We start from the raw sequence: 21,985 nt of genomic DNA on the forward strand, positions 1-21,985 counted from the left end.
GGGGTGGCGATCGGGTCCTGCTACCAGGACGGGCTACGAGGGGGGTGCAAGACCGGGGGGGCGGGGTTGGGAGGAGGAGGGTCAGGGAAAGTTGGGGGGAGGTTTTGCATATATTTTTCTCGCCCTATTTCTTTTGTGAACGAGGTGTCCATCCCCTTGATTCTATCTGTCGTGATTAAGTTGTCTTGCTTTCGGTCCGTCCGCCTCCCCCCGATGAGACCGTTAGACCGTCAGTGGGCAGGGACGGTCTCTGTTGCCGAATTGTCCGATTCCAGGCGCTTAGTCCAGTGCTCTGCACAGAGTCAGCACTCAACCAATACTATTGACCGAATGAACGTGTGTGTGTGTGTGTGTGTGTGTGTCGGGGGGGAGGGGGCGGGGAGCCCCTGGAGCCGCCGGCGGGCGGGCACGACGCAGCCGCAGTAGCCGCCGCTTGAGCCTCCCTCCTCCCCTTCCCCAGCTCTTCTTTCTCCCCCCGCCCCCCGCCGCTGCCTCGTCAGCACCTGAGCGCGGGGAAGCGACGCCTCCTAGGCCTCTTGCCGCTCCGGCGGGCCCGCGGCCACTGCCCCTTAATGGCCACTTAGCTCCGCCTTCCGCAGCGGAGCAGGAACGGGCCGTCTTTGCCGGCGATCCTCCTGGCGGGCCGTTGGGTGGCGGCGGCGGCGGCCGGGAGAGATGGGGGCGGCCGGGCGGCAGACGCAGCTGCTGCGGGCGGTGATCATGGGGCCCCCGGGCTCGGGCAAAGGGACGGTGTCCTCCCGCATCGTCAACCATTTCGCCCTGAAGCATCTCTCCAGCGGGGACCTGCTCCGGGACAACATGCAGAGGGGAACAGGTGGGAGTCCGGGCAGGAGCCTTTGCCCCCCCTTCCCCCTCCCACTCCTCATCCCTCCCTCGCTCTCCCTCCTCCCGCTCCAATCCGCCACTTTGTCCCGGCGGTCCGGGCCGGACAGGGTGCAGGGGGGTGCCCGGGGAAGCTTGCAGGAGGAAGGGAAGAAGACGGGATGATCGAGTCTCTCCCGCCCCCCCCCCCCCCCCCCCCGGCCCCGCCTAGGGAGTGGGCGCTTGGGGAGCACCCGGTGGAGGATTTGCGCTTCGGGGCGCTATGCCAGCGGCCTCCTGCCTGCCTGCCTGCTCTCCTGTGAACCAACGGGCTTCTCTGCCTGTTAGGTCCGAGCGGGAGTAACGATGATAATTGTGATATTCGTTAATTCCCCTGAGCGGCGCGGCCCAGTGGAGAGAGCACGGGCCCGACCGTCCGAAGGACCTGGATTGTCTGCTGTGTGACCTTGGGCCGGTCACCGCCCTGCCCTGGGCCTCAGTTACCTCATCTGGAAAAATGGGGATGAAGACCGTGAGCCCCACGGGCGACAGGGACTGCGTCCCACCCGATGGACTTGGATCCCCCCTAGGGCTTAGCACGGCGCCTGGCGCGGAGTAAGGGCTCGACGCCTACCGTCGTTGTATCCTCGTTATCTGTGGCCGAGGGATAAAGCCACCTTGGGCTTCGGGAGCCTCGATTCCTCCCACCCCTTGCCCCACCGTCGGTCTTAGTGTTTTTTAAAAATAAAGCTGGGGAAGGGAAAACTGCATTTGAAGGTGCCGCAGGTGATTTCTCTAGGCTAGTTCTGTGGCGCGTTGCGGAGACCACCCCCCTTCTGAGTGGGTTGCGGCCCTAGTAAGGCCGACAAGCGTTCTTTTGTTTATTTGTAAAACAAGCCATGTTTTAAGGCCGGATTCCGACATGCCTATCCATCTTGTCATCGTCCCTCTTTGTTTCCCCCTTTGGCCCTGCTTGAACTTTTTCCATACTTTTAAGCCAGCGTACAGTACTCTTTCCCTCTTGCAGTTTGACGATTTGGTTTGGATTAGATTCCCTAGAGGTCTCGAATAACCTAGTTCTCATTCCCGGCATCTCTGGCCGGATTTTCCGACAGAGCTCAAAAGCGCGAGTAAATAACAGAATAACTGTGAGAAACCGAGTCCCTGACGCTTATATTACAGTACGGTGTTGTGCCGCACACCGTAAGAATTCAGTAAATGCTCCTGAATGTATGAAGGTGTTCAGCTGCCTCCGCCCAACCTTTAGAGATCGGTAAAAGGGGAGAGGACTCTAATTGCTTTTTGATAATTAATTGATATTGCGGATGAGTTCCCCATGGTTCTGGATTGACCCGTTTTGAATGTACCTTCTTAGGATCAGAGCCGTGGGCGTTCACATTTGAAAATCGAAAAGGACTGCTTGCTTCCAACTGACGTTTCATTAATTCCCTGAATTGAAAATGATTGCTTCTACGGAAAATACTGTATCGGTAAATCCAACAAGGCTTTGGCTAGCGATGATACCCTATAGAAGTGGGAAGCTCTATTTGCAGATTTGGTGTGGTCGTTTCATGGGTCAGTGACATGCAATTGATGATGGTATCGTTTGTATCTCTATTTCTACTGATTAATAGAATTACATTTATTTAAATGTCTGTCTCCTGTAGACTAAGCTCCTTGTGGGCAGGGAACACGTCTACCGACTCTCTTTGATTTTACTTTTCCAAGCGCTGAGTACCCTTCTCTGCGTAGACTCCGCGCTTACTGATTGATTGCTGAGAGGAAGATGCAGGCACCTCTTGAGTAGTGGATAATTTTACATTTGGGGTTTTAATCAATTCATTTTAATCAATTTTCTTAGCCAATTGGATTATGGAAGTAGATAACATGACAGATAACATCTAGATGGCACTGAACGGCAAAAGAATATGAATATTTCTCCATAGGGAAAGATACCATCTTATTGATATTATAGATGTTTTGAAGATGAGGAGTGGTGGAAAAATCTTTTCTTAATACTGGTGCTGGAAATTATTGGCTGGGTATATTCCATACTTCAGATCCAAAATCATATGAACAGGTATGACAGAGGGACTCGATGATTGTATATAACCATTCCTCCTAGAAATGGCAACAGAAATGATGCGTGCCTTTGCTACATTGTGTTGGATAGAACCCCGTTAGGGAGTTAGAGAACGTTTTTCTGACAACGCGCACCTACCTGGATAGAATGCGAGGCAATATCAGAGGAAGTGGTCATGTGCGTGCACATGGAGCCAAACATGATGGATGGAGGATAATATGTTTTTTTTCTCTTCATGCAGGTTTATCATATATGTGACTCTTGCATCTATAGGAAAACAGAGTGTATGTATTAAGCACTTACCGTGCTCACAGCTTTACTGACCACTCAATATAGTACGATGGAGATGAGACAGTTCTTGCCCAAAGGTATTTACAACTTCATGGGAGACAGGCAGACGCAAAACGATTTACAGTTAGGAGGAAAAAAGGAGACACGATATTATGATCACAGAAAGGAAAGATGAATGTGAATAAGTAGAGTAGTACACTCAGTTCTGTAACGTGGGGTTGTGTTCTCGCAGAACCCCGTGTTACGGAAAAGTTCTGCGGATGACTGAAAAGAGCCGTGACCTGGGGAGGAGGAAGGATTTGGGAAGGGCTTTGAAGCTGGGGAGAATTGTGGCCTGGAGTGAATTCCAAGCAGAGGGGACGACGTGGACCAGAGAAGTGAGAGGGAGGGAGGGTTAGAAGGTGTGCTGGGGAGGAGCAAGTGGAGAGAGCTGTTGGAAAGGCTTGGAAAGCCAATGATCAGGAGTTTTTGCCTGATGTGGAGGGAAATGAGTAACCATTGGAGGTTTTTGAAGAAGAGAGAAATGTCTGCCGAGTGGCATTTTAGGAAGATGACCCAGGCAGAGCACATTGGACTTTGAAAAGGTGAGAGGTTGGAGGTAGGGAAGACCAGGGAGGTGATCAATGCAGAGTCTAGTCAGGAGCTGATGAAAGCTTGAATCCCAGTGGTGGCTCTTTGAATAGAAAGGAAGGGGCAGTTCTGAGAGAGATTATGGAGAAAGAAACCTGCAGGATTTAGCGACCGACTAAACGGGAGGGTTAAAAGAGGGAGGAATCAGAATCTGACACAAAATCCAGCCGCGGCCCTCACCTCAAACTATATTTTTCCCCCTTGGAGTTGCCGTGTATTCCAGCAGTGACATTCGGTCATTTCTAGAGCAGTCTCATGTGAATTAGACAATCCTTAAAGACTACACTGGCAACATAGGCATGCAGAGATAGGGAAGCCCAGAGTAGGGTAACTTTAAAAAGGTAATTCAGGAAGTAAATATCATCCCAAAGGAAGTATACTGTAAGTTTTTTAATATCATTTGGACTGCAGCTTTTAAACTAGGAAAGTTAGCATTATCGTACACCTGGGCTGTAAAATACAGTTACAAATGAGCCAAAAATTATAGCGTGGGAGGGCCAGAGGAGAATTTGTGGTCCAGTAGGGTGATGAAATGACAAAAACCAATCGTACCAGGTGGTTGTCTTTAAAGTTCTCCAGTGATATAGGGTGCTTATTGTTGTATTATACTTTCCCAAGTGCTTAGTACAGTGCTCTGCACACGGGCTAGATAAATATGACTGATGGAATGAATGAATGCACAACCTTCCTTGGAAGGTTATCTCACTGGTTTGGCACCTAACAATTAATAACTCCCTTCTATCCAACCCAAATCTCTCCTGCTGCAATTTAAGCCCATTTCCTCCTTTAAAAAAAAAAAATCCTTGTGGGACATGGAGAACTCCTTAAAGAAACAAACACTTCATGTCCTTTGGATCCTTCTTTCCCAATCCCAATTCCTTTAATCTTTCCTCATAAGAACCATTTCCCACCTCATTAATTATTTTCTGGATCCTTTCTAGTTTCTCCACATTCTTTTTAAAACTTGGTGACCAAAACCGGCTGCGTACCCTCAATAGCATCTGACTCTGCGTTATTGAGCACTTACTCTGTGCAGAGCACTTGAGAGAGTACAGTATAACAATAAGCAGACGCATTCCCTGCCCACAACGGGCTTGATGCAGTGCCCAGCTGAAAGAGTACTTCCTGGCTCTTGCAGATCTTCTTCCTTCTAGTTGGTGCCTCCCAGAAACAGACTGGTTTTTTAGTATACTGGAGTTATATTGTTAACGCATATTGAACTTACGGTTGTCCAAAGCCTCCAGATCTGTTTTTCGCTTTACTTAGCCAGTCTTTCCCCACCCTATATTTCGACATTATTTTGTTTGCATTAAATTCTGTTTCAGTAGACCCTTTTTCCAATCAGTTATTTATCGAAAGGAGTGGTAGTGTTGAGTAGTAACGATAAATTTATTAAGCAATTGCTAAGCCCTGAGATAGAGACAGGCTAACTAGATCAAATGCCTACCTACCTCTCTGTCCCTCAAAGGGCTCACAGTCTAATGAGGGTACATAGAGACATTGAACAACAACAGTGATATTGTAGACAACATTAAGATACAAATTCTACAATCTTTCATTCATTCATTCATTCATTCAATAGTATTTATTGAGCGCTTACTATGTGCAGAGCACTGTACTAAGCGCTTGGGATGAACAAGTCGGCAACAGATAGAGACAGTCCCTGCCGTTTGACGGGCTTACGGTCTAATCGGGGGAGACGGACAGACGAGAACAATGGCAATAAACAGAGTCAAGGGGAAGAACATCTCGTAAAAACCGATGGCAACTAAATAGAATCGAGGCGATGTACAATTCATTAACAAAATAAATAGGGTAACGAAAATATATACAGTTGAGCGGACGAGTACAGTGCTGTGGGGATGGGAAGGGAGAGGTGGAGGAGCAGAGGGAAAAGGGGAAAATGAGGCTTTAGCTGCGGAGAGGTAAAGGGGGGATGGCAGAGGGAGTAGAGGGGGAAGAGGAGCTCAGTCTGGGAACGCCTCTTGGAGGAGGTGATTTTTAAGTAGGGTTTTGAAGAGGGAAAGAGAATCAGTTTGGCAGAGGTGAGGAGGGAGGGCGTTCCGGGACCGCGGGAGGACGTGACCCAGGGGTCGACGGCGGGATAGGCGAGACCGAGGGACGGTGAGGAGGTGGGCGGCAGAGGAGCGGAGCGTGCGGGGTGGGCGGTAGAAAGAGAGGAGGGAGGAGAGGTAGGAAGGGGCAAGGTGACGGAGAGCCTTGAAGCCTAGAGTGAGGAGTTTTTGTTTGGAGCGGAGGTCGATAGGCAACCACTGGAGTTGTTTAAGAAGGGGAGTGACACGCCCAGATCGTTTCTGCAGGAAGATGAGCCAGGCAGCGGAGTGAAGAATAGACCGGAGCGGGGCGAGAGAGGAGGAAGGGAGGTCAGAGAGAAGGCTGACACAGTAGTCTAGCCGGGATATAACGAGAGCCCATAACAGTAAGGTAGCCGTTTGGGTGGAGAGGAAAGGGCGGATCTTGGCGATATTGTAGAGGTGAAACCGGCAGGTCTCGGTAACGGATAGGATGCGTGGGGTGAACGAGAGGGACGAGTCAAGGATGACACCGAGATCGCGGGCCCGAGAGACGGGAAGGACGGTCGTGCCATCCACGGTGATAGAGAAGTCTGGGAGAGGACCGGGTTTGGGAGGGAAGATGAGGAGCTCAGTCTCGCTCATGTTGAGTTTTAGGTGGCGGGCCGACATCCAGGTGGAGACGTCCCGGAGGCAGGAGGAGATGCGAGCCTGAAGGGAGGGGGAGAGGACAGGGGCGGAGATGTAGATCTGCGTGTCATCTGCGTAGAGATGGTAGTCAAAGCCATGAGAGCGGATGAGTTCACCGAGGGAGTGAGTGTAAATGGAGAACAGAAGAGGGCCAAGAACTGACCCTTGAGGAACTCCAACAGTTAAAGGATGGGAGGGGGAGGAGGCTTCCGCGAAGGAGACCGAGAATGACCGGCCAGAGAGGTAAGAGGAGAACCAGGAGAGGACAAAGTCCGTGAAGCCAAGGTGAGATAAGGTATGGAGGAGGAGGGGATGGTCGACAGTGTCAAAGGCAGCAGAGAGGTCAAGGAGGATTAGAATGGAGTAGGAGCCATTGGATTTGGCAAGAAGGAGGTCATGGGTGACCTTAGAGAGAGCAGTCTCGGTAGAGTGGAGGGGACAGAACCCAGATCGGAGGGGGTCTAGGAGAGAATGGGAGTTAAGGAATTCTAAGCATCGATTGTAGACGACTCGTTCTAGGATTTTGGAAAGGAAGGGTAGTAGGGAGATAGGACGATAACTGGAGGGGGAAGTGGGGTCAAGAGCGGGTTTTTTTAGGATGGGGGAGACGAGGGCATGTTTGAAGGCAGAGGGGAAGGAGCCCTTGGAGATTGAGTGGATAAAAATAGAAGTTAAGGAAGGTAGGAGGGCAGGGGCGATGGTTTTAAGAAGGTGAGAGGGAATGGGGTCCGAGGCGCAGGTGGAGGGGGTGGCACTTGCGAGGAGGGAGGAGATCTCCTCTGAGGATACTGCAGGGAAGGATGGGAAAGTAGGGGAGAGGGTTGGTGGGGGGGAGGGGAGAGGCGGAGGGGTGACTTTGGGGAGCTCAGACCTGATCGTGTTGATTTTCGTGAGGAAATAGGTGGCCAGATCATTGAGGGTGAGAGATGGGGGAGGGGGAGGAACAGGGGGCCTAAGGAGAGAGTTAAAGGTCCGGAACAATCGGCGGGGGTGACGGGCATGGGTGTCGACGAGGGAGGAGAAGAAGCTTTGCCTGGCGGAGGAGAGGGCAGAGTTAAGGCAGGAAAGGATAAACTTGAAGTGTGTGAGGTCGGCTTGGTGCTTGGACTTTCGCCAGCAGCGCTCAGCAGCTCGAGCATAGGAGCGTAGGAGGCGGACGGAGGAGGTGATCCGGGGCTGTGGGTTAGTGGAGCGAGAGCGGCAGAGGGAAAGGGGGGCGAGAGAGTCGAGATGAGTAGAGAGGGTGGAGTTGAGAGCGGAGACCTGATCGTCGAGAGTGGGAAGAGAGGACAGGGCGGCAAGGTGAGGAGAGATGCTATTGGAAAGACGGATGGGATCGAGAGAGCAGAGGTCTCTGTGGGGCAGTAGCGAAGATTTGCAGGGGGAGGGAGTGTGAGAGATGAGGCAGGTGAGAAGGTTATGGTCAGAGAGAGGGATTTCAGAGTTGGTGAGGGAGGAGATGACGAGATCGAGGGTGTGACCGAGTCGGTGAGTGGGCGCGGTATGGTGGAGGAGGAGGTCGGCAGAGTCGAGGAGGGATAGCAGGCGGGCGGCAGAGGAGTCGTCGGGTACATCCGTATGGATGTTGAAGTCTCCGAGGATCAGAGTGGGCAGAGAGAAGGAGAGAAGGAGGGTGAGAAAGGGGTCAAGGTGGTTGAAGAAGTCGGAGGTGGGACCGGGAGGGCGGTAGATGACGGCGACAAGTAACTGGAGTGGGTGGTAGAGGCGAATGATATGGGCTACGAAGGAGGGGAAGGAGAGGGAGGGGGGAGGAGGGATAGTGCGGAAGCGGCAACGGGGCGAGAGGAGGAAGCCGACGCCTCCTCCCTTACCGGTGAGTCTGGGGGAGTGGGAGAAGGAGAGGCCTCCGCCGGAGAGAGCGGCGGCGGAGACCGTGTCTTCGGGAGAGAGCCACGTTTCCGAAAGGGCGAGGAGGAGGAGAGAGCGAGAGAGGAAAAGGTCATGGATGAAAGGTAGCTTACCTGTAATAGAGCGGGGGTTCCAGAGGCCACACTTGAAAGTAGCTGTGGGTGCAAGGGGGGGAGGGGGGGAAGGGCGGGGGGAGGGGAGGGTTTGGATGGGAAGGAGGTGGCGGGGCCCTGGACGGGGAGAGGGGGATGAGGGGTAGCGGTGGGACAAGAGGACTGGGATGGGGCATGGGTGGGGAAGAGAGAAGGGGGGAGGGGGTGAAGAGGGGGTGAAGAGGGGGTTTGGTGGGGGGAAGAGTAGGGGGAGGGGGAAGAGGGGTAGCTCTGGTAAAGTGGGGTTCTAGGGCGGGAGAGGGGAGGGGGGGAGGAGACAGAGGAGAGAGCGGGAAAGAGCTGAGTGAGAGAGGGGAAGGGGAAGGGGAGGACAGGAAGGGGCAGGAGGGGGGAGGGGGGGAGGAGGGACATGGCGAGGCCAGAGAGGTGGGTGGCAGCACTGACAACAATAAACAGTAATAAACGAAATCGGTAATATAGCAACATGATACAATATGATACAATACGGTAGTGCTAATATAGCAACATGATACAGTATGATACAATATAGTCGTGTTAATAAAAGGGGTGATGATCAGGGTTGGGGGTAGACTCGATTAAGGGGCGACCTGATCAAATTCAAAGTCTGACGACAATAAACAATAACAAGCGAGATCGCTAATATAGCAACATGCTACAGTAAGGCACACTACAATAGTGTTAATAAGCAGGCGATGACCAGGGTCGGGGGACGAGCCGACCCTACCCGATCAGACTCAAAGTCAAGCGGCCAGCGGCCGAGAGAGTCCCAGAGCTCATGACCAAATAACCCTGTGGCGGCGGGGGGGCCCTGAGGTTGTCCGGGGTGGGTGGCGGCCGTAGGCGGCGGCTAAGGTAAGGTAACATGGTGAGAACAAGGACGTCGTCTCCCGGGGCGGGGGCGGGAGAGATGAATCACCTCAAGAGGGAAGAGGGAGTGAGGCCTTCCCAAAATGGCCGCCTCAGGCAGAGTGGGGGCTTCCCAACCTCGGGCGGAGTGGGGGAGCGGTTGGGGAGCACAATGTCCCCGGGCCCGAGCAGGGGGACACAATGTCCCCCGAGGACACAATGTCCTTGGGGCCGAGAAGGGGAGCACAATGTCCCCCAGGATCGAGAAGGGGAGCGCAATGTCCCCGGGCCCGAGCGGGGGGGGGGGGGGGGGGGGGGGGGCGGTGTGTGGACTGGAAGCTGGTGGCTGGGGGGTGGCTGGTGTGTGGGGGCGAAGATCCGTAGTGTCGGAGTTCCTGAGCGGGGGTGCGGAGGTCCAGGTTGCGAAAGGCTGAGGCGGGCGCAGGTCCGGACGGTCCGAGGCTCAGCTCCCCGGTGGAGGGGGAGGAAGCGCAGATGAGTCGGCGAGCGGTAGGCGAAGGGGGGCTTGTCGGGAATCGGGGCCGGGTGGGCCGAGGCTGCGCCTCAGGGGAGCAGAGATCCCGAGCCCACAAGGTAATGGCTCCAAGGGTCCGGGCGATGACAAGGCTCAGCTTCCCGGGAGAGGGGGGTGGTCTCGGCGTGGATGAGTCGGCGGTCGGCGGCCAATAAGCCGCTAAAGTTGGCGGTCGGTGGCCAAAAGGCTGCTAAAGAGCTAGGCTGGAAACGGGGGGCAGGCAGCCCAAGGAACCACCGCCTGGGAGGAGAGCTCCAGAGTCCATGTGGTGGTCGATTTGGCTGGGAAGAGGGGGCCCGGCGGTCTGAGACTTACCCCCCAGGGGAGCAGAGATCCCGGGCCCACGTGGTAATGGCTCCAAGGGTCCGGGCGATGACAAGGCTCAGCTTCCCAGGGAGAGGGGGGTGGTCTCGGCGTGGATGAGTCGGCGGTCAGCGGCCAAAAAGCCGCTAAAGTCGGCGGTCGGTGGCCAAAAGGCTGCTAAAGAGCTAGGCTGGAAACGGGGGGCAGGCAGCCCAAGGAACCACCGCCTGGGAGGAGAGCTCCCGTGTCCATGTGGTGGTCGATTCAGCCCCAGGGTAGCAGAGCAACAGTGTCAAACTAAGTAGTTAAACATTACTCAGAGGGAGAATTCACAGGCTTTTTTTTTTTTTAGAAAAGTAATTTTTTCCTATTCTGTTCTAATCCTCCTTGACCTCTCAGCTGCCTTTGACACTGTCGACCATCCCCTTCTCCTCCACACCTTATCTCACCTTGGCTTCACGGACTCCGTCCTCTCCTGGTTCTCCTCTTATCTCTCTGGCTGGTCATTCTCGGTCTCCTTCGCAGACTCCTCCTCCCCCTCCCATTCTCTAACTGTTGGGGTTCCCAAAGAGTAAGTTCTCGGCCCTCTTCTGTTCTCCATCTACACTCACTCCCTCGGTGCACTCATTCGCTCTCACGGCTTCAACTATCACCTCTATGCAGATGACACACAGATCTACATCTCTGCCTCTGTCCTCTTCTTCTCCCTTCAGGCTCGCATCTCCTCCTGCCTCCAAGACGTCTCTACCTGGATGTCTGCCCACCACCTAAAACTCAACATGAGCAAAACTGAGCTTCTCATCTTCCCTCCCAAGCCCTGTCCTCTCCCTGACTTCCCCATCACCATGGACGGTGCGACCATCCTTCCCGTCTCTCAGGCCCGCAACCTCCGTGTCATCTTTGACTCGGCTCTCTCGTTCACCCCACACATCCGATCTGTCACCAAAACCCGCCGGTCTCACCTTTATAATATAGCCAAGATCCGCCCTTTCCTCTCCACCCAAACGGCTACCTTACTGCTACGGGCACTTGTTATATCCCGGCTAGACTACTGTGTCAGCCTGCTCTCTGATCTCCCTTCCTCCTCTCTCTCCCCACCCCAGTCTATTCCTCACTCCGCTGCCCGGCTCATCTTCCTGCAGAAATGCTCTGGGCATGTCACTCTCCTTCTTAAAAACCTCCAGTGGTGGCCTATCAACCTCCACGCAAAACAAAATCTTCTGACTCTAGGCTTCGAGGCTCTCCATCACCTTGCCCCCTCCTACCTCTCCTCCCTTCTCTCTTTCCACCGCCCACCCCGCACACTGCGCTCCTCTGCCGCCCACCTCCTCGCCGTCCCCCGTTCTCGCCTATCCCGCCGTCGACCCCTGAGCCACGTCCTCCCGCGGTCCCGGAATGCCCTCCCTCCTCACCTCCGCCAAACTCATTCTCTTCCCCTCTTCAAAACCCTACTTAATAATAATAATAATAATAATATTGGTATTTGTTAAGCGCTTACTATGTGCCGAGCACTGTTCTAAGCGCTGGGATAGACATAGGGGAATCAGGTTGTCCCACGTGGGGCTCACAGTCTTGATCCCCATTTTACAGATGAGGGAACTGAGGCACAGAGAAATGAAGTGACTTGCCCACAGTCACACAGCCGACAAGTGGCAGAGCTAGGATTCGAACTCATGAGCCCTGACTCCAAAGCCCATGCTCTTTCCACTGAGCCACGCTTTACAGCTCACCTCCTCCAAGAGGCCTTCCCAGACTGAGCTCCCGTTCTCCCTCTACTCCCTCTACCGCCCCCCTTCACCTCTCCGCAGCTAAACCCTCTTTTCCCCCCATTTCCCTCTGCTCCTCCCCCTCTCCCTTCCCATCCCCTCGGCACTGTACTCGTCTGCTCAACTGTATGTATTTTCATTACCCTATTTATTTTGTTAATGCAATGTACATCACCTTAATTCTATTTGTTTGCCATTGTTTTAATGAGATGTTCATCCCCTAGATTCTATTTATTGCTATTGTTCTTGTCTGTCCGTCTCCCCCAATTAGACTGTAAGCCCATCAAAGGGCAGGGACTGACTCTATCTGTTACCGATTTGTACATTCCAAGCGCTTAGTACAGTGCTCTGCACATAGTAAGCGCTCAATAAATACTAGTGAATGAATGAATGAATAAATTTCAAGTGCTTACTGTGTGCCAGACACCGTTCTAAGTGCTGGAGTGGATACAAGCTAATCAGGTTGGACACTGTCCATTTCCCACATGCGGCTCCATCTTACCCCCAGTTTTACAGATGAGGTAACTGACACCCACAGAAGTGAAGTGATTGCCCAGGGTCACACAGCAGACAAGTGGCAGAGCTGGGATCAGAACCCAGGTCCTTCTAACTCCCAGGCCCGTATAGCTGTTGCCTCCTCCCCTGCAAACTGAATGTTCCAAAAGGCAAGCTTCAGACTCAGTGGCCTGGAGCGAGGTGGCTGGCGCAGGCATGGGGTGAACTCGTGGACCTCGAAGTGCTCGGTTGTAAAGAGGCTACTGGTCACGGGCGTCCCTGCAGCTTCTACTCATCCCTCGCTCCTGCAGGGCATAGGGTCTTCCATGAACAGTGGTCGGGTGGCTGGCCTGGGCATCAGGTGGTCCGGCTGGCCCTGGACTTCTAAGGGCTCCAGGACATGTGGATCCAAGAGGTTTGAAGTGGGGAGTCTCGGAGGTGAAATCAAAAGCATCCTAATGCCTGACCTGATTGCCGTGATTTGGAGAGGGGGGTATTTATGGAGCAGCTTAGCTAATGTGCTGTTTTTCTGTCCTTCCTGTTGTTTGTGTGAACTCAGCTTTAGACAGGAAGCCCTCATTTTTTCAGAGCCGTCTTGGGAAAAAGAGGGAAAAAAAAACTGCCCTCAGGCCTCGAGATGAATTCTGGAAGGAAGTTTTCTTATTCGCAGTTAGGGGCACCGGGGGCGTTAAAACCTCTTCTGAAGCTGAGGCAGGGTTTAGGGTATAGTTATTTTGAAATTCTACCTTGCCCCTGTGCCTTCTTCCACCGATGTGGAAATGGGGACTTGGGGAAAAACCCATGGGAATGCCATGCTAGAGCCTCTTCCTGGCCCCACCTATATGCAGGTCATTTAACCATATATAAATTATTGAGCCGAGGCAGGATTCCCAGAGTAGGGAATTTCTCTTGCTACCACTGCCTATCCCTGGAACAGTCTCCCATGTCCTTGCATACCTAGCCGTTATTCAGACTCAAATCAAATTCCACCTCTTGGCATGAGCCTTGCTTAGGTGGGGCAGAGCAGAGGACCTTTCCCCTAGCTTTTCTCATTGCCGATTAGATGAGACCAGCGTGGGAAGAGATGGTTTTGAAATGTCTGTATTGATAGTAAGCTTCTGGAAAGCAAAGGACCACGTCTTTCGCTTATTCTCTGTGCCTCGATATGGCACTTGTAACACCTTGAATTTGTAAAACACCTTTCCTCCAGTGGACGGTCATCATTTTTTTTTCCCTCAGCAGGGATCGCTCTTGTTAGGGTAGCAGTATGTTCTGATCCTTCTCCTTTAGCATAACTTTGTGAAAAATTAACCTTGTAAATAATTAACTTTAGCACTGAAATTTTCCATATTTGATCTTAGCACAAAGGTTATGTGTGGGGAGTATTTTTTTTTCAAACCATTCAGTTATATGTGAGTTAAGAAGAGGAAAGGGTAATTTTTGAGGGGTTCAGCAAGGACTGTTTATATGCAGATAATTTTAAAGGCTGAACCTAAACTTCGAAAGTCTTTGCAGTATAAGATGGGAGGAAAAAAATGTTAGAAATGTAAGCCATAAAAGTGCTTACATTTTGATTTAGTGGATTCTTTTTGCTTTTGTAGACAAGCTATAAAACTCAATTTGAAGATGCAAAAATGCGACATCGAGACTGTTTTTATACCCTTATAATTAAGTCTGTTATTTGTAGGAATGCATTTTTAGGGTTTTCTTCTAACTCGGTTTCTAGGCCATCCTCTCCACCCACCCCCATTTTAAAAAGGGCTACACTAGAAAAAAATGATAATTTTCTTAAACTTTAAGTTCATTTTTAAGTTTGATTTTTGTCCAAGTTCACTGTACATTAATCATCAATATCTATACGGTTGTAAATGGCACATACAGGACTCTAAGCTCTTTGTGGGCAGGGATTGCATCTACCCACTCTGTTGTATTGTACTTTCCCTAGTGCTTAGTACAGAGCTTTGAACACACTAAGCACTCAGTAAATACCATTGAGTGCCCCACAATACAACCGGGCCATGTCCCTTTAAAATGTGGCTGTATCGTGGGATGCGTTTTCCCTCAGACTTACTTTCTTGCAACCAGTTAGGTTCCATTTCAGAACCAGCCTTGACATGACAACCTGAAGCACAACAGGTAAGAAAAACCCCACAGAAAACCCCTCCCTGCTGTTTTTTTTCCTCATCCCCACTTCTGTCCTCCTTCCCGTGTACCCCAAACCTGATCCCCAACACCCCTGTCTCCCTGGTCTTCCATGCTCCAGTATTTTTTTCCTTTAAGTTTGCGATGATCAATTTAAATATATCACTGGAAAATACAAATGTATGGTTCTTATAGTTAGAGTATGGATTTTGAGTTTTACCAGATTTAGTCCAATTACTACCCTAGAGCCTATATACATATATATACATACATATATATATATATATATAATAAATTGAGTTAAAGTTGAATAGCCTATCTGAGCTTTTAAAAGGAAATTTCTAGTGGAGTGCTCTTCAGGCTTTCTGTGCAACCAGGCTACCTCCCAATTATATTTTTGAGGTTTTTGAATGCCGTGGCATTGATATATTGGTGTTAAAATTATTTTTCCCTTCCGTAGAAATTGGTGTTTTGGCCAAGACTTTCATTGATCAGGGGAGGCTCATTCCAGATGATGTTATGACTCGGCTGGCATTGCATCAGCTGAAAAGTATAGACCAGTACAGCTGGCTACTGGATGGTAAGAGGTAGTATTGATTAAACTTAAACTGCTTGAAATTGCTGGTGCTTAGACAGGAGGTCAAGCTTGAAAGAATGATCATTTTGTGAGCTTTTTTTTTTTCCCTTGGGCACGATTTTGTTGGGTGACAAAATTGTACTTCAAGAAAGGGGAGAGAAGATTAATGATGGTAAAGCACACAGTTACCTTCCACTCAAAGGCATGTCCTGTGCTCCGGAGATGGGAGGGGTAGTGGTTGGGGAGGAGGGGAAAGATTTGAATCTGATCCCAGCGTGGAGTTTGGGGGCTTCGTTCCAGAGTTTGGAGTGCCGGGGCAGGTCCTGCGAAAGAAGTGATGGACCTGTGCTGCTGCTTTCCCTGGGCAGCTAGCCACCTTGGTTGGGCATAGCATCGAGATTTGCATGTTGACCGTCAATACTAAGGATTCTAGAATTTCAGGGATCTAGAAGTGCCAAGCTCCTAATCGTTAATCTAAAACGTTACTACGATTTCATCTCCGTGAGGCGGTGTTGAAATGGTCCGATTTACTTAAGGCCAACAGTGGGAAAACGATGTGTCTGTTCTACAGGCTTGGGCCACCCTTCTGATTCTGCCTTCTTTAGCCCTCTCTTGAAGTATATTTACCAGGACAGGTGTTTTTTGTTCTTTTAAAAAGGAATAAATGGAATCAGTCTCACTTAAGGCTGGTGATTGAAAGGGATACAGTGGACAGGGAAAAGCTGAATAATAATAATGTTGGTATTTGTTAAGCGCTTACCGTGTGCCAAGCACTGTTCTAAGCGCTGGGGTAAAAACAGGGTAATCAGGTGATCCCACGGGGGGCTCACAGTCTTAATCCCCATTTTACAGATGAGGAAACTGAGGCCCAGAGAAGTTAAGTGACTTGCCCAAGATCCCGCAGCTGACAAGCGGCGGAATGGGATTAGAACCCATCACCTCCGACTCCCAAGCCCGGAAGAGAGGAGAGGGGGAAAAATGAGAGGTCGTAATTTGTTGTGAGAGATTATGAGGGGGAAGTTCAGGAGTAGAGGAGGAAGGGATCTGGAAAATAGAAAGGGGGAAAATGGGCAATAATTTTCAATAAAGGCAACTTTTCTGGATGGCCCATCAAGGTAGCAGCAGAAGACAGCTTTTATTTGGAGATTATTTTGAGAAACTGACTTTAATGGAGATTTTCTGAGAAGCGGGTCCACTTTAGAGTTTTCTCTGCTTGGTTAATAAGAAATTTGTCCCATTGGAGGAGTGTCTGTAAATTCTTTTTTTTTTTTTCCTCTCTCCCTCTACTTTAAATTTTTGTAGGTTTTCCCAGGACAGTTTCACAAGCTGAAGCCCTAAACAAAGTTTATCGCATAGACACAGTGATTAATCTGAATGTGCCCTTTGAGACCATTAAACAACGCCTCACTGCCCGCTGGATTCATCCGGCCAGTGGCCGAGTCTATAACACCGAATTCAATCCCCCCAAAGTTCCTGTGAGTGGTGGTAATGCCAGTATAGCTAGCGGTGTATCCGACTTACATTGGTGCCTGTGGTTGATAATGTAATCGGGTAGCTTTCACTGATTTGAGAGATGATGATTGCGTATGGCAGATCACCATGTGAAACGGGGGTACCAACTCCTTTCTGAATGAAGGAGAAAACTTGGGTCCGTGCTCTCAGGAGAGCAGGGGGTGGGAAAAGCAAATGACGCAAGCACATACCCAGGGCCAGGGAGTTGTATGCATGTGTGTGCATCCATACACAAACACACAAACTCCTAGGAGAGACACACAGGGAACGCAGTTGGGGGAGGTCTGGAGAACGTGTTCCCCGACCTAACCAGAGATGGGGGAGGGCTGTGACTCAGAGCTCTTCTGCAGCTCCAGCTAGCCTCCATCTTACAGAGGGGGAATGGGTGTGGGGGCCTGGGGGGATTGGGGGAAGGCAGCTGTACTTGCATTGGCCCCAATCCTCCCACTGGAGTTGGTCATCCCTGATGTGAAGTTTATCTCATGCACTAAATGGTCCCTGGAACATTCAAGCCCCTGGGTCTAGCCAGAACCCATCTCAATCCAGGGAGGGTGAAACGATTGTCCCTTGAATAACTAGTCCATTCATTCACCTAATCCCCAAATAAACTCTGGAATAAGCAAGTGGTGTCAGCTCTTTCCCGGAAGATTCTGTGGAAATAGACTGGTGGTCAAGGGTGAGATCCTGTTTGAAGTTGCCAGATCACCTTAGGGCCTTGAAGTTGAGTTCCAACTAGAATCCAATCCAGAACTAAGGTAGACTGTTGAGAAGACTACTTTTCAGTATGGAAAGTCACTATTGTCAGTATTATATTTGCCGTAAATATGTAGGAAGAGGTCTGGTATTTCTATTCTGCTGCAGCACAGAGTTTGATTGCAAACAAATTATTTGTCATTAGGGTTATTCATATTTTAAGCCTGGGGACTGTCGATTGTTTATTAAGGACAGTAGCCTGCAGTTTGCAGCAGCACTGTATTGGGGTTTAGAAAGTTGGAAGGAGACATGTTTTTAAGTAATTGAACTGTAGGAAATCCTCTGTCTCAGTCAGTCTGTACAATGCTGTGCTCCCTGTGTGAGCTCAGTAAATATTTATTGATTTGTCACCTTATCTCTAAACCTGTTCTCCCCGAACTAACGGGACTGTGCGACCTTAAAGAAGTGCTCAAAATAGAAATATGAACATGACACTGATACCTGGGCAGGGATTGTGTTTGTTTCCCCTAATGTAGTCTTCCAACTTCTTAGTATGATGCTCCGCACCCAATGAGTGCCCTATATATAGTATTGATTGATCGACTGACTGATGCTTGTTGTGCCTATCTCTGTGCTTAGGGCCATGATGATCTTACTGGAGAGCCACTTACTCAGCGTGAGGATGACAAACCAGAGACCGTTGCCAAGAGACTGAAGGCTTATGAGGCCCAAACGAAACCTGTCTTGGAGTATTATCAGTGAGTTATTGTTCTCTTGAAGCTGTAATCCGGGTCGTTCTCCTTCCCCCCCTCTACTAAAGGGATGGACAAATTGGGCATATACTGTTTTATTGGGGGGAGTCTCTACTATTTACGTGACTGAAACTCTTCTGCTTTTGTCCCTTCAAGAGGGTGATAGGTCCGAAGTAGGAGATCTTTAGGCGATAGTCCTGAACGGGAGATGACTCTTTAGAGGATCAAGACCAGTATTCCATGTACTGCTTTTATCTTGTTTGGCTTATTGCAACACATTTGAAATTGTGCAAGTGTTTCAGGTTTATCTCTGGGAACGGGTGGGAATGCTTGAGGGTGTTCTCCACCACTAATACTATGCCTATGAGGACATCTTATACTCAGTCCTCTTCTCCGAAAGGCTCCACAATGATCAGACAATATCTCATCAATCAGACAGTGGGTATGATTGACTAATTTTTTATGGCTGGGGAAAGAGGTATAAAGAGGCGAAGTGACCTGCTCAGTTAGCGGGGTTGAAACTGAATCCCAGACCTCATAATTTCTAGATCAGTACTCTTCTCAGAACATACCATCCCAGAATCACTCAATTCCAACCGCAAAAAGCGGAGGTAGAAAAGATGAGGAGGAGGAAGACCAAAGTAGATCTGTGTTTGAAGTTTCTTTGGCTTCCTTTTCAGGAAAAAAGGTGTGCTGCAATCTTTCTCAGGAACGGAGACCAACATGCTCTGGCCCCATGTGTATGCTTTCCTCCAAACAAAGCTGGCAGATGGGAGCCCGAAGTAAGCGGCTACACCGTGATGAGTGAATCGTTTTAAGATGAACAAAAGCAAAGCTTCTAAATGAGAGCAACTCCGGCACATGTGAATTCAAGATGATGACCATTGCAATTATCTAGTGCTCCTCTTCTCATCTCTTGGGCAGAAGGGTTTTTTTAATCCAATTTTTTTATACTTGTACTTAACTTTTATAAAACAAATTACAGTGTCTAACAATGTAAAATTATTTTTCATACTCAGTTCTCCTGTAACGTAGGGGCCACGCGCCCTAGGGAAAGTAGCTGTCCAGTACAAGCCTTGACTGAAGCCTTGCTCATGGGTACAAATTGTTTCTTCTGACTTATCATTATGTTCTCTCCGGACAAACATACATTGACAGAAGGCTCCCTAATTCCCTAACAGTGCTCCATCCAAAAACCCTTGGTTAAAAACTCCCATTATTGAAGAACTAAGTATAAATCGCTTCTAGGATTTTCCTGTTTTTCAGAGAAAAAAAATCAAGAATAGTACAATAGGTAAGATGAGTAAAATAGGGTTCATTTTGGGCTAAAACTGGTGTGCTCTATGCTGGAAAAATATTTTTCTAGTTTGAAGCAAAATGGAATATTTCCTGGGACTACAGTCCTCAAGTTTGGGATCGTGGGTCTACCTAATGTCACTACTCTGAAAAGTCAGATGCAGACTTATCGATGTTGAATTGTGAATTGAATATTGATGTGCACCCTGTGGATGGTAAGCTCCTTGAAGGCAGGGATCGCGTCGTCAACTCTATTGTATGGTACTTTCCCAAGCACTTAGTACGGTGCTCTGCATGCAGTAAGCGCTCAGTAAATACCACTGAAGATTGGTTGATTGACTGAATGGGAATTCACTGCTACTTTTGAAAAGGATACTTGTGGGGCAGGAGGAAGCGTCAGAATATACTGTATAAGGTTGGAAGAGGGCTTTAACAACTCCACGAATAATTCAGGCACCGCTTTTGTAACAGAGGGATAACTAGATATACTAGAGGTAACTAGACACCGCTTCCATTTGTAACTCCTATTTGTTTTGAAAACGTTTGTGAGAAGTGGAGTAAGTTTGTCCTAGGGTTTGTTTGTCCTGACTCTTCAATATATTATTTCCCTCATACACACAGAGCATACTGGCATTTTCCCTAATGGAAAACTATTACAACTGGGGTTGTGGTAGAAAAACTTTATTCAGGCTGGGAAATTGTGCCTGGTGGGGGGGAGGGATAAATTTCCTATTTTTCTTCTTCAACTATTGACAGATAGAGCAAAAGAGAACCATTTAACTCATGGCACTATATAGACGCTAGTACAGCCTCTGATTAGAAAACAGAAGTACCACCGGCAGCTTCTGCAAAATATCTTGATTTACTGATTAGTTTGCAGATGCAATAACTAGGCTTTCACTCCACAGGCTTGGGAAATCTGGGGACAGAACTTAGTTCGGTTTCGTGGGGAGAAGATTAAACTTAATGCCACTAGTCTCTGAGATACTGGTGCTGGTCGGCACCTTGTGCCATAGAAATGGTAATGACTCTAGACCGAGCTCATTGTGGGCAGGAATGTGTCATACTGTACTCTCCCAAGCTCTTAGTACAGTGCTTTGCACACAGTAAGCGCTCAATAAATATGAATGAATGAATGAATGGATGACCAGGGTCAGAAAATCAGAGACTGTAATTTGACTTTCACCAGTATGTTTGGTTCGAGGGATTCATTAACAGGCAATTTAGGCTTGCACTTTGGCCATGAGTAAATACAAATTTGGGCCCCAGAGAGAGAGAGTAACTTAATTATGTTCTGAATGGCATTTCTCCCCTCACTCCTCCTAGATTGTAAACAAGACCTTAGGCAACCTGAATAAGGTGTCAGCAAGAAGACTGATCGCCACACCTACGTGTCCAAGGTTTTCCTATGGACACTTAAACAAAAATCGTATTAAGCTGGAAATCATTTCAAGCACCTCTCACACAAAAATGTTTCTTTCCAAATTTGCCATTTTAGATAGTCTGCTAATTTGTCCCTTGAATACAGATGGGCTTTTAGATTCTCTAATTTTGCATTTTCTCAAATTTTTTGAAACGATCTGAGTATTTGGCACTATCGTCTTTAAAATCTAAATAGTTATGGAACACTGTTGTAAGACATTATTAGTCTGTGCAGCATACTATCCTATAATCAAAAAAAAAGGAATAAATGTGGATGTCTTATATACAGTTGTAGTTGCACTCTGTTGGCTTCCCAGCCTCTATCTGTTCTTCATGTCCTAGATCTCTTCCTAGATCATGCTCTTTAAAATCTTAAATGTTCAACAATGTATGTTTAAACACAGAGCTGAGTATCTTAAATGAAATCTTCCTGATTTTACACCTCCTTTTTAGAAGATTTTGCACAAGTAGAGTGTAAGAAGGTCTAACGCCACTAATGCATCGAATAATAATAATAATGTTGGTATTTGTTAAGCGCTTACTATGTGCAGAGCACTGTTCTAAGTGCTGGGGGAGATACAGGGTGATCAGGTTGTCCCACATGAGGCTCACAGTCTTAATCCCCATTTTACAGATGAGGTCACTGAGGCACAGAGAAGTTAAGTGACTTGCCCACAGTCACACAGCTGCCAAGTGGTTAGGTTTGGCTTCTGATGCTCCCAAATGCTGCACTCTGGATTTTGGATTTCCCTCTAAAGGGCAAAAAGCATAGGGCTGCCTTTAAATCTGAGATAAACTGTGTTAATGCAGTAAGTGTTAATTTACCAGAAAGCAAATGAAAAGATGTCATTTCTATGCTTAACACCTTCCACTCTTGCATGGCGTAGACAGAGCACGGACCAGGGAGGCAGAAGGTTGTAGGTTCTAATCCTGGCTCCGCCACTTGTCTGCTGTGTGACCTTGGGCAAGTCACTTCACTTCTCTGTCCTTCAGTTCCTCATCTGTAAAATGGGGATAGAGGCTGTGAGCCCCACATGGGACAGGGCCTGCTGCAGCATGGCTCAATGGAAAGAGCACGGGTTTAGGAGTCAGAG

General features: G+C 49.1%; 1 protein-coding gene across 2 annotated transcripts; it reads left to right on the forward strand.

The window, feature by feature from the left end:
- Window positions 1-495: 495 nt before the first annotated feature.
- AK3 (adenylate kinase 3) lies at window positions 496-21,191 on the forward strand. Of its 2 annotated transcripts, none has more exons than XM_029055591.2 (5): window positions 496-835; window positions 15,100-15,219; window positions 16,519-16,691; window positions 18,061-18,179; window positions 18,854-21,191. In XM_029055591.2, exons 1-5 carry the CDS (start codon window positions 676-678, stop codon window positions 18,957-18,959), a joined length of 678 nt encoding a protein of 225 aa, XP_028911424.1. In that variant the 5' UTR covers window positions 496-675; the 3' UTR covers window positions 18,960-21,191. The 2 variants fall into 2 exon arrangements, with proteins under 2 accessions (XP_028911424.1, XP_028911425.1); XM_029055592.2 differs by lacking the exon at window positions 496-835 and adding an exon at window positions 14,472-14,633.
- Window positions 21,192-21,985: the final 794 nt, after the last annotated feature.

The sequence above is a fragment of the Ornithorhynchus anatinus genome, chromosome X5 (assembly GCF_004115215.2).
Source record: "Ornithorhynchus anatinus isolate Pmale09 chromosome X5, mOrnAna1.pri.v4, whole genome shotgun sequence".
Taxonomy (NCBI): domain Eukaryota; kingdom Metazoa; phylum Chordata; class Mammalia; order Monotremata; family Ornithorhynchidae; genus Ornithorhynchus; species Ornithorhynchus anatinus.

Coding starts and splice junctions, on each gene's coding strand:
- AK3 (XM_029055591.2), top strand. CDS start 676: ATGGGGGCGGCCGGGCGGCAGACGCAGCTGCTGCGGGCGGTGATCATG. Junction 836..15,099: donor CAACATGCAGAGGGGAACAG/GTGGGAGTCCGG, acceptor TCCCTTCCGTAG/AAATTGGTGTTTTGGCCAAG. Junction 15,220..16,518: donor GTACAGCTGGCTACTGGATG/GTAAGAGGTAGT, acceptor AAATTTTTGTAG/GTTTTCCCAGGACAGTTTCA.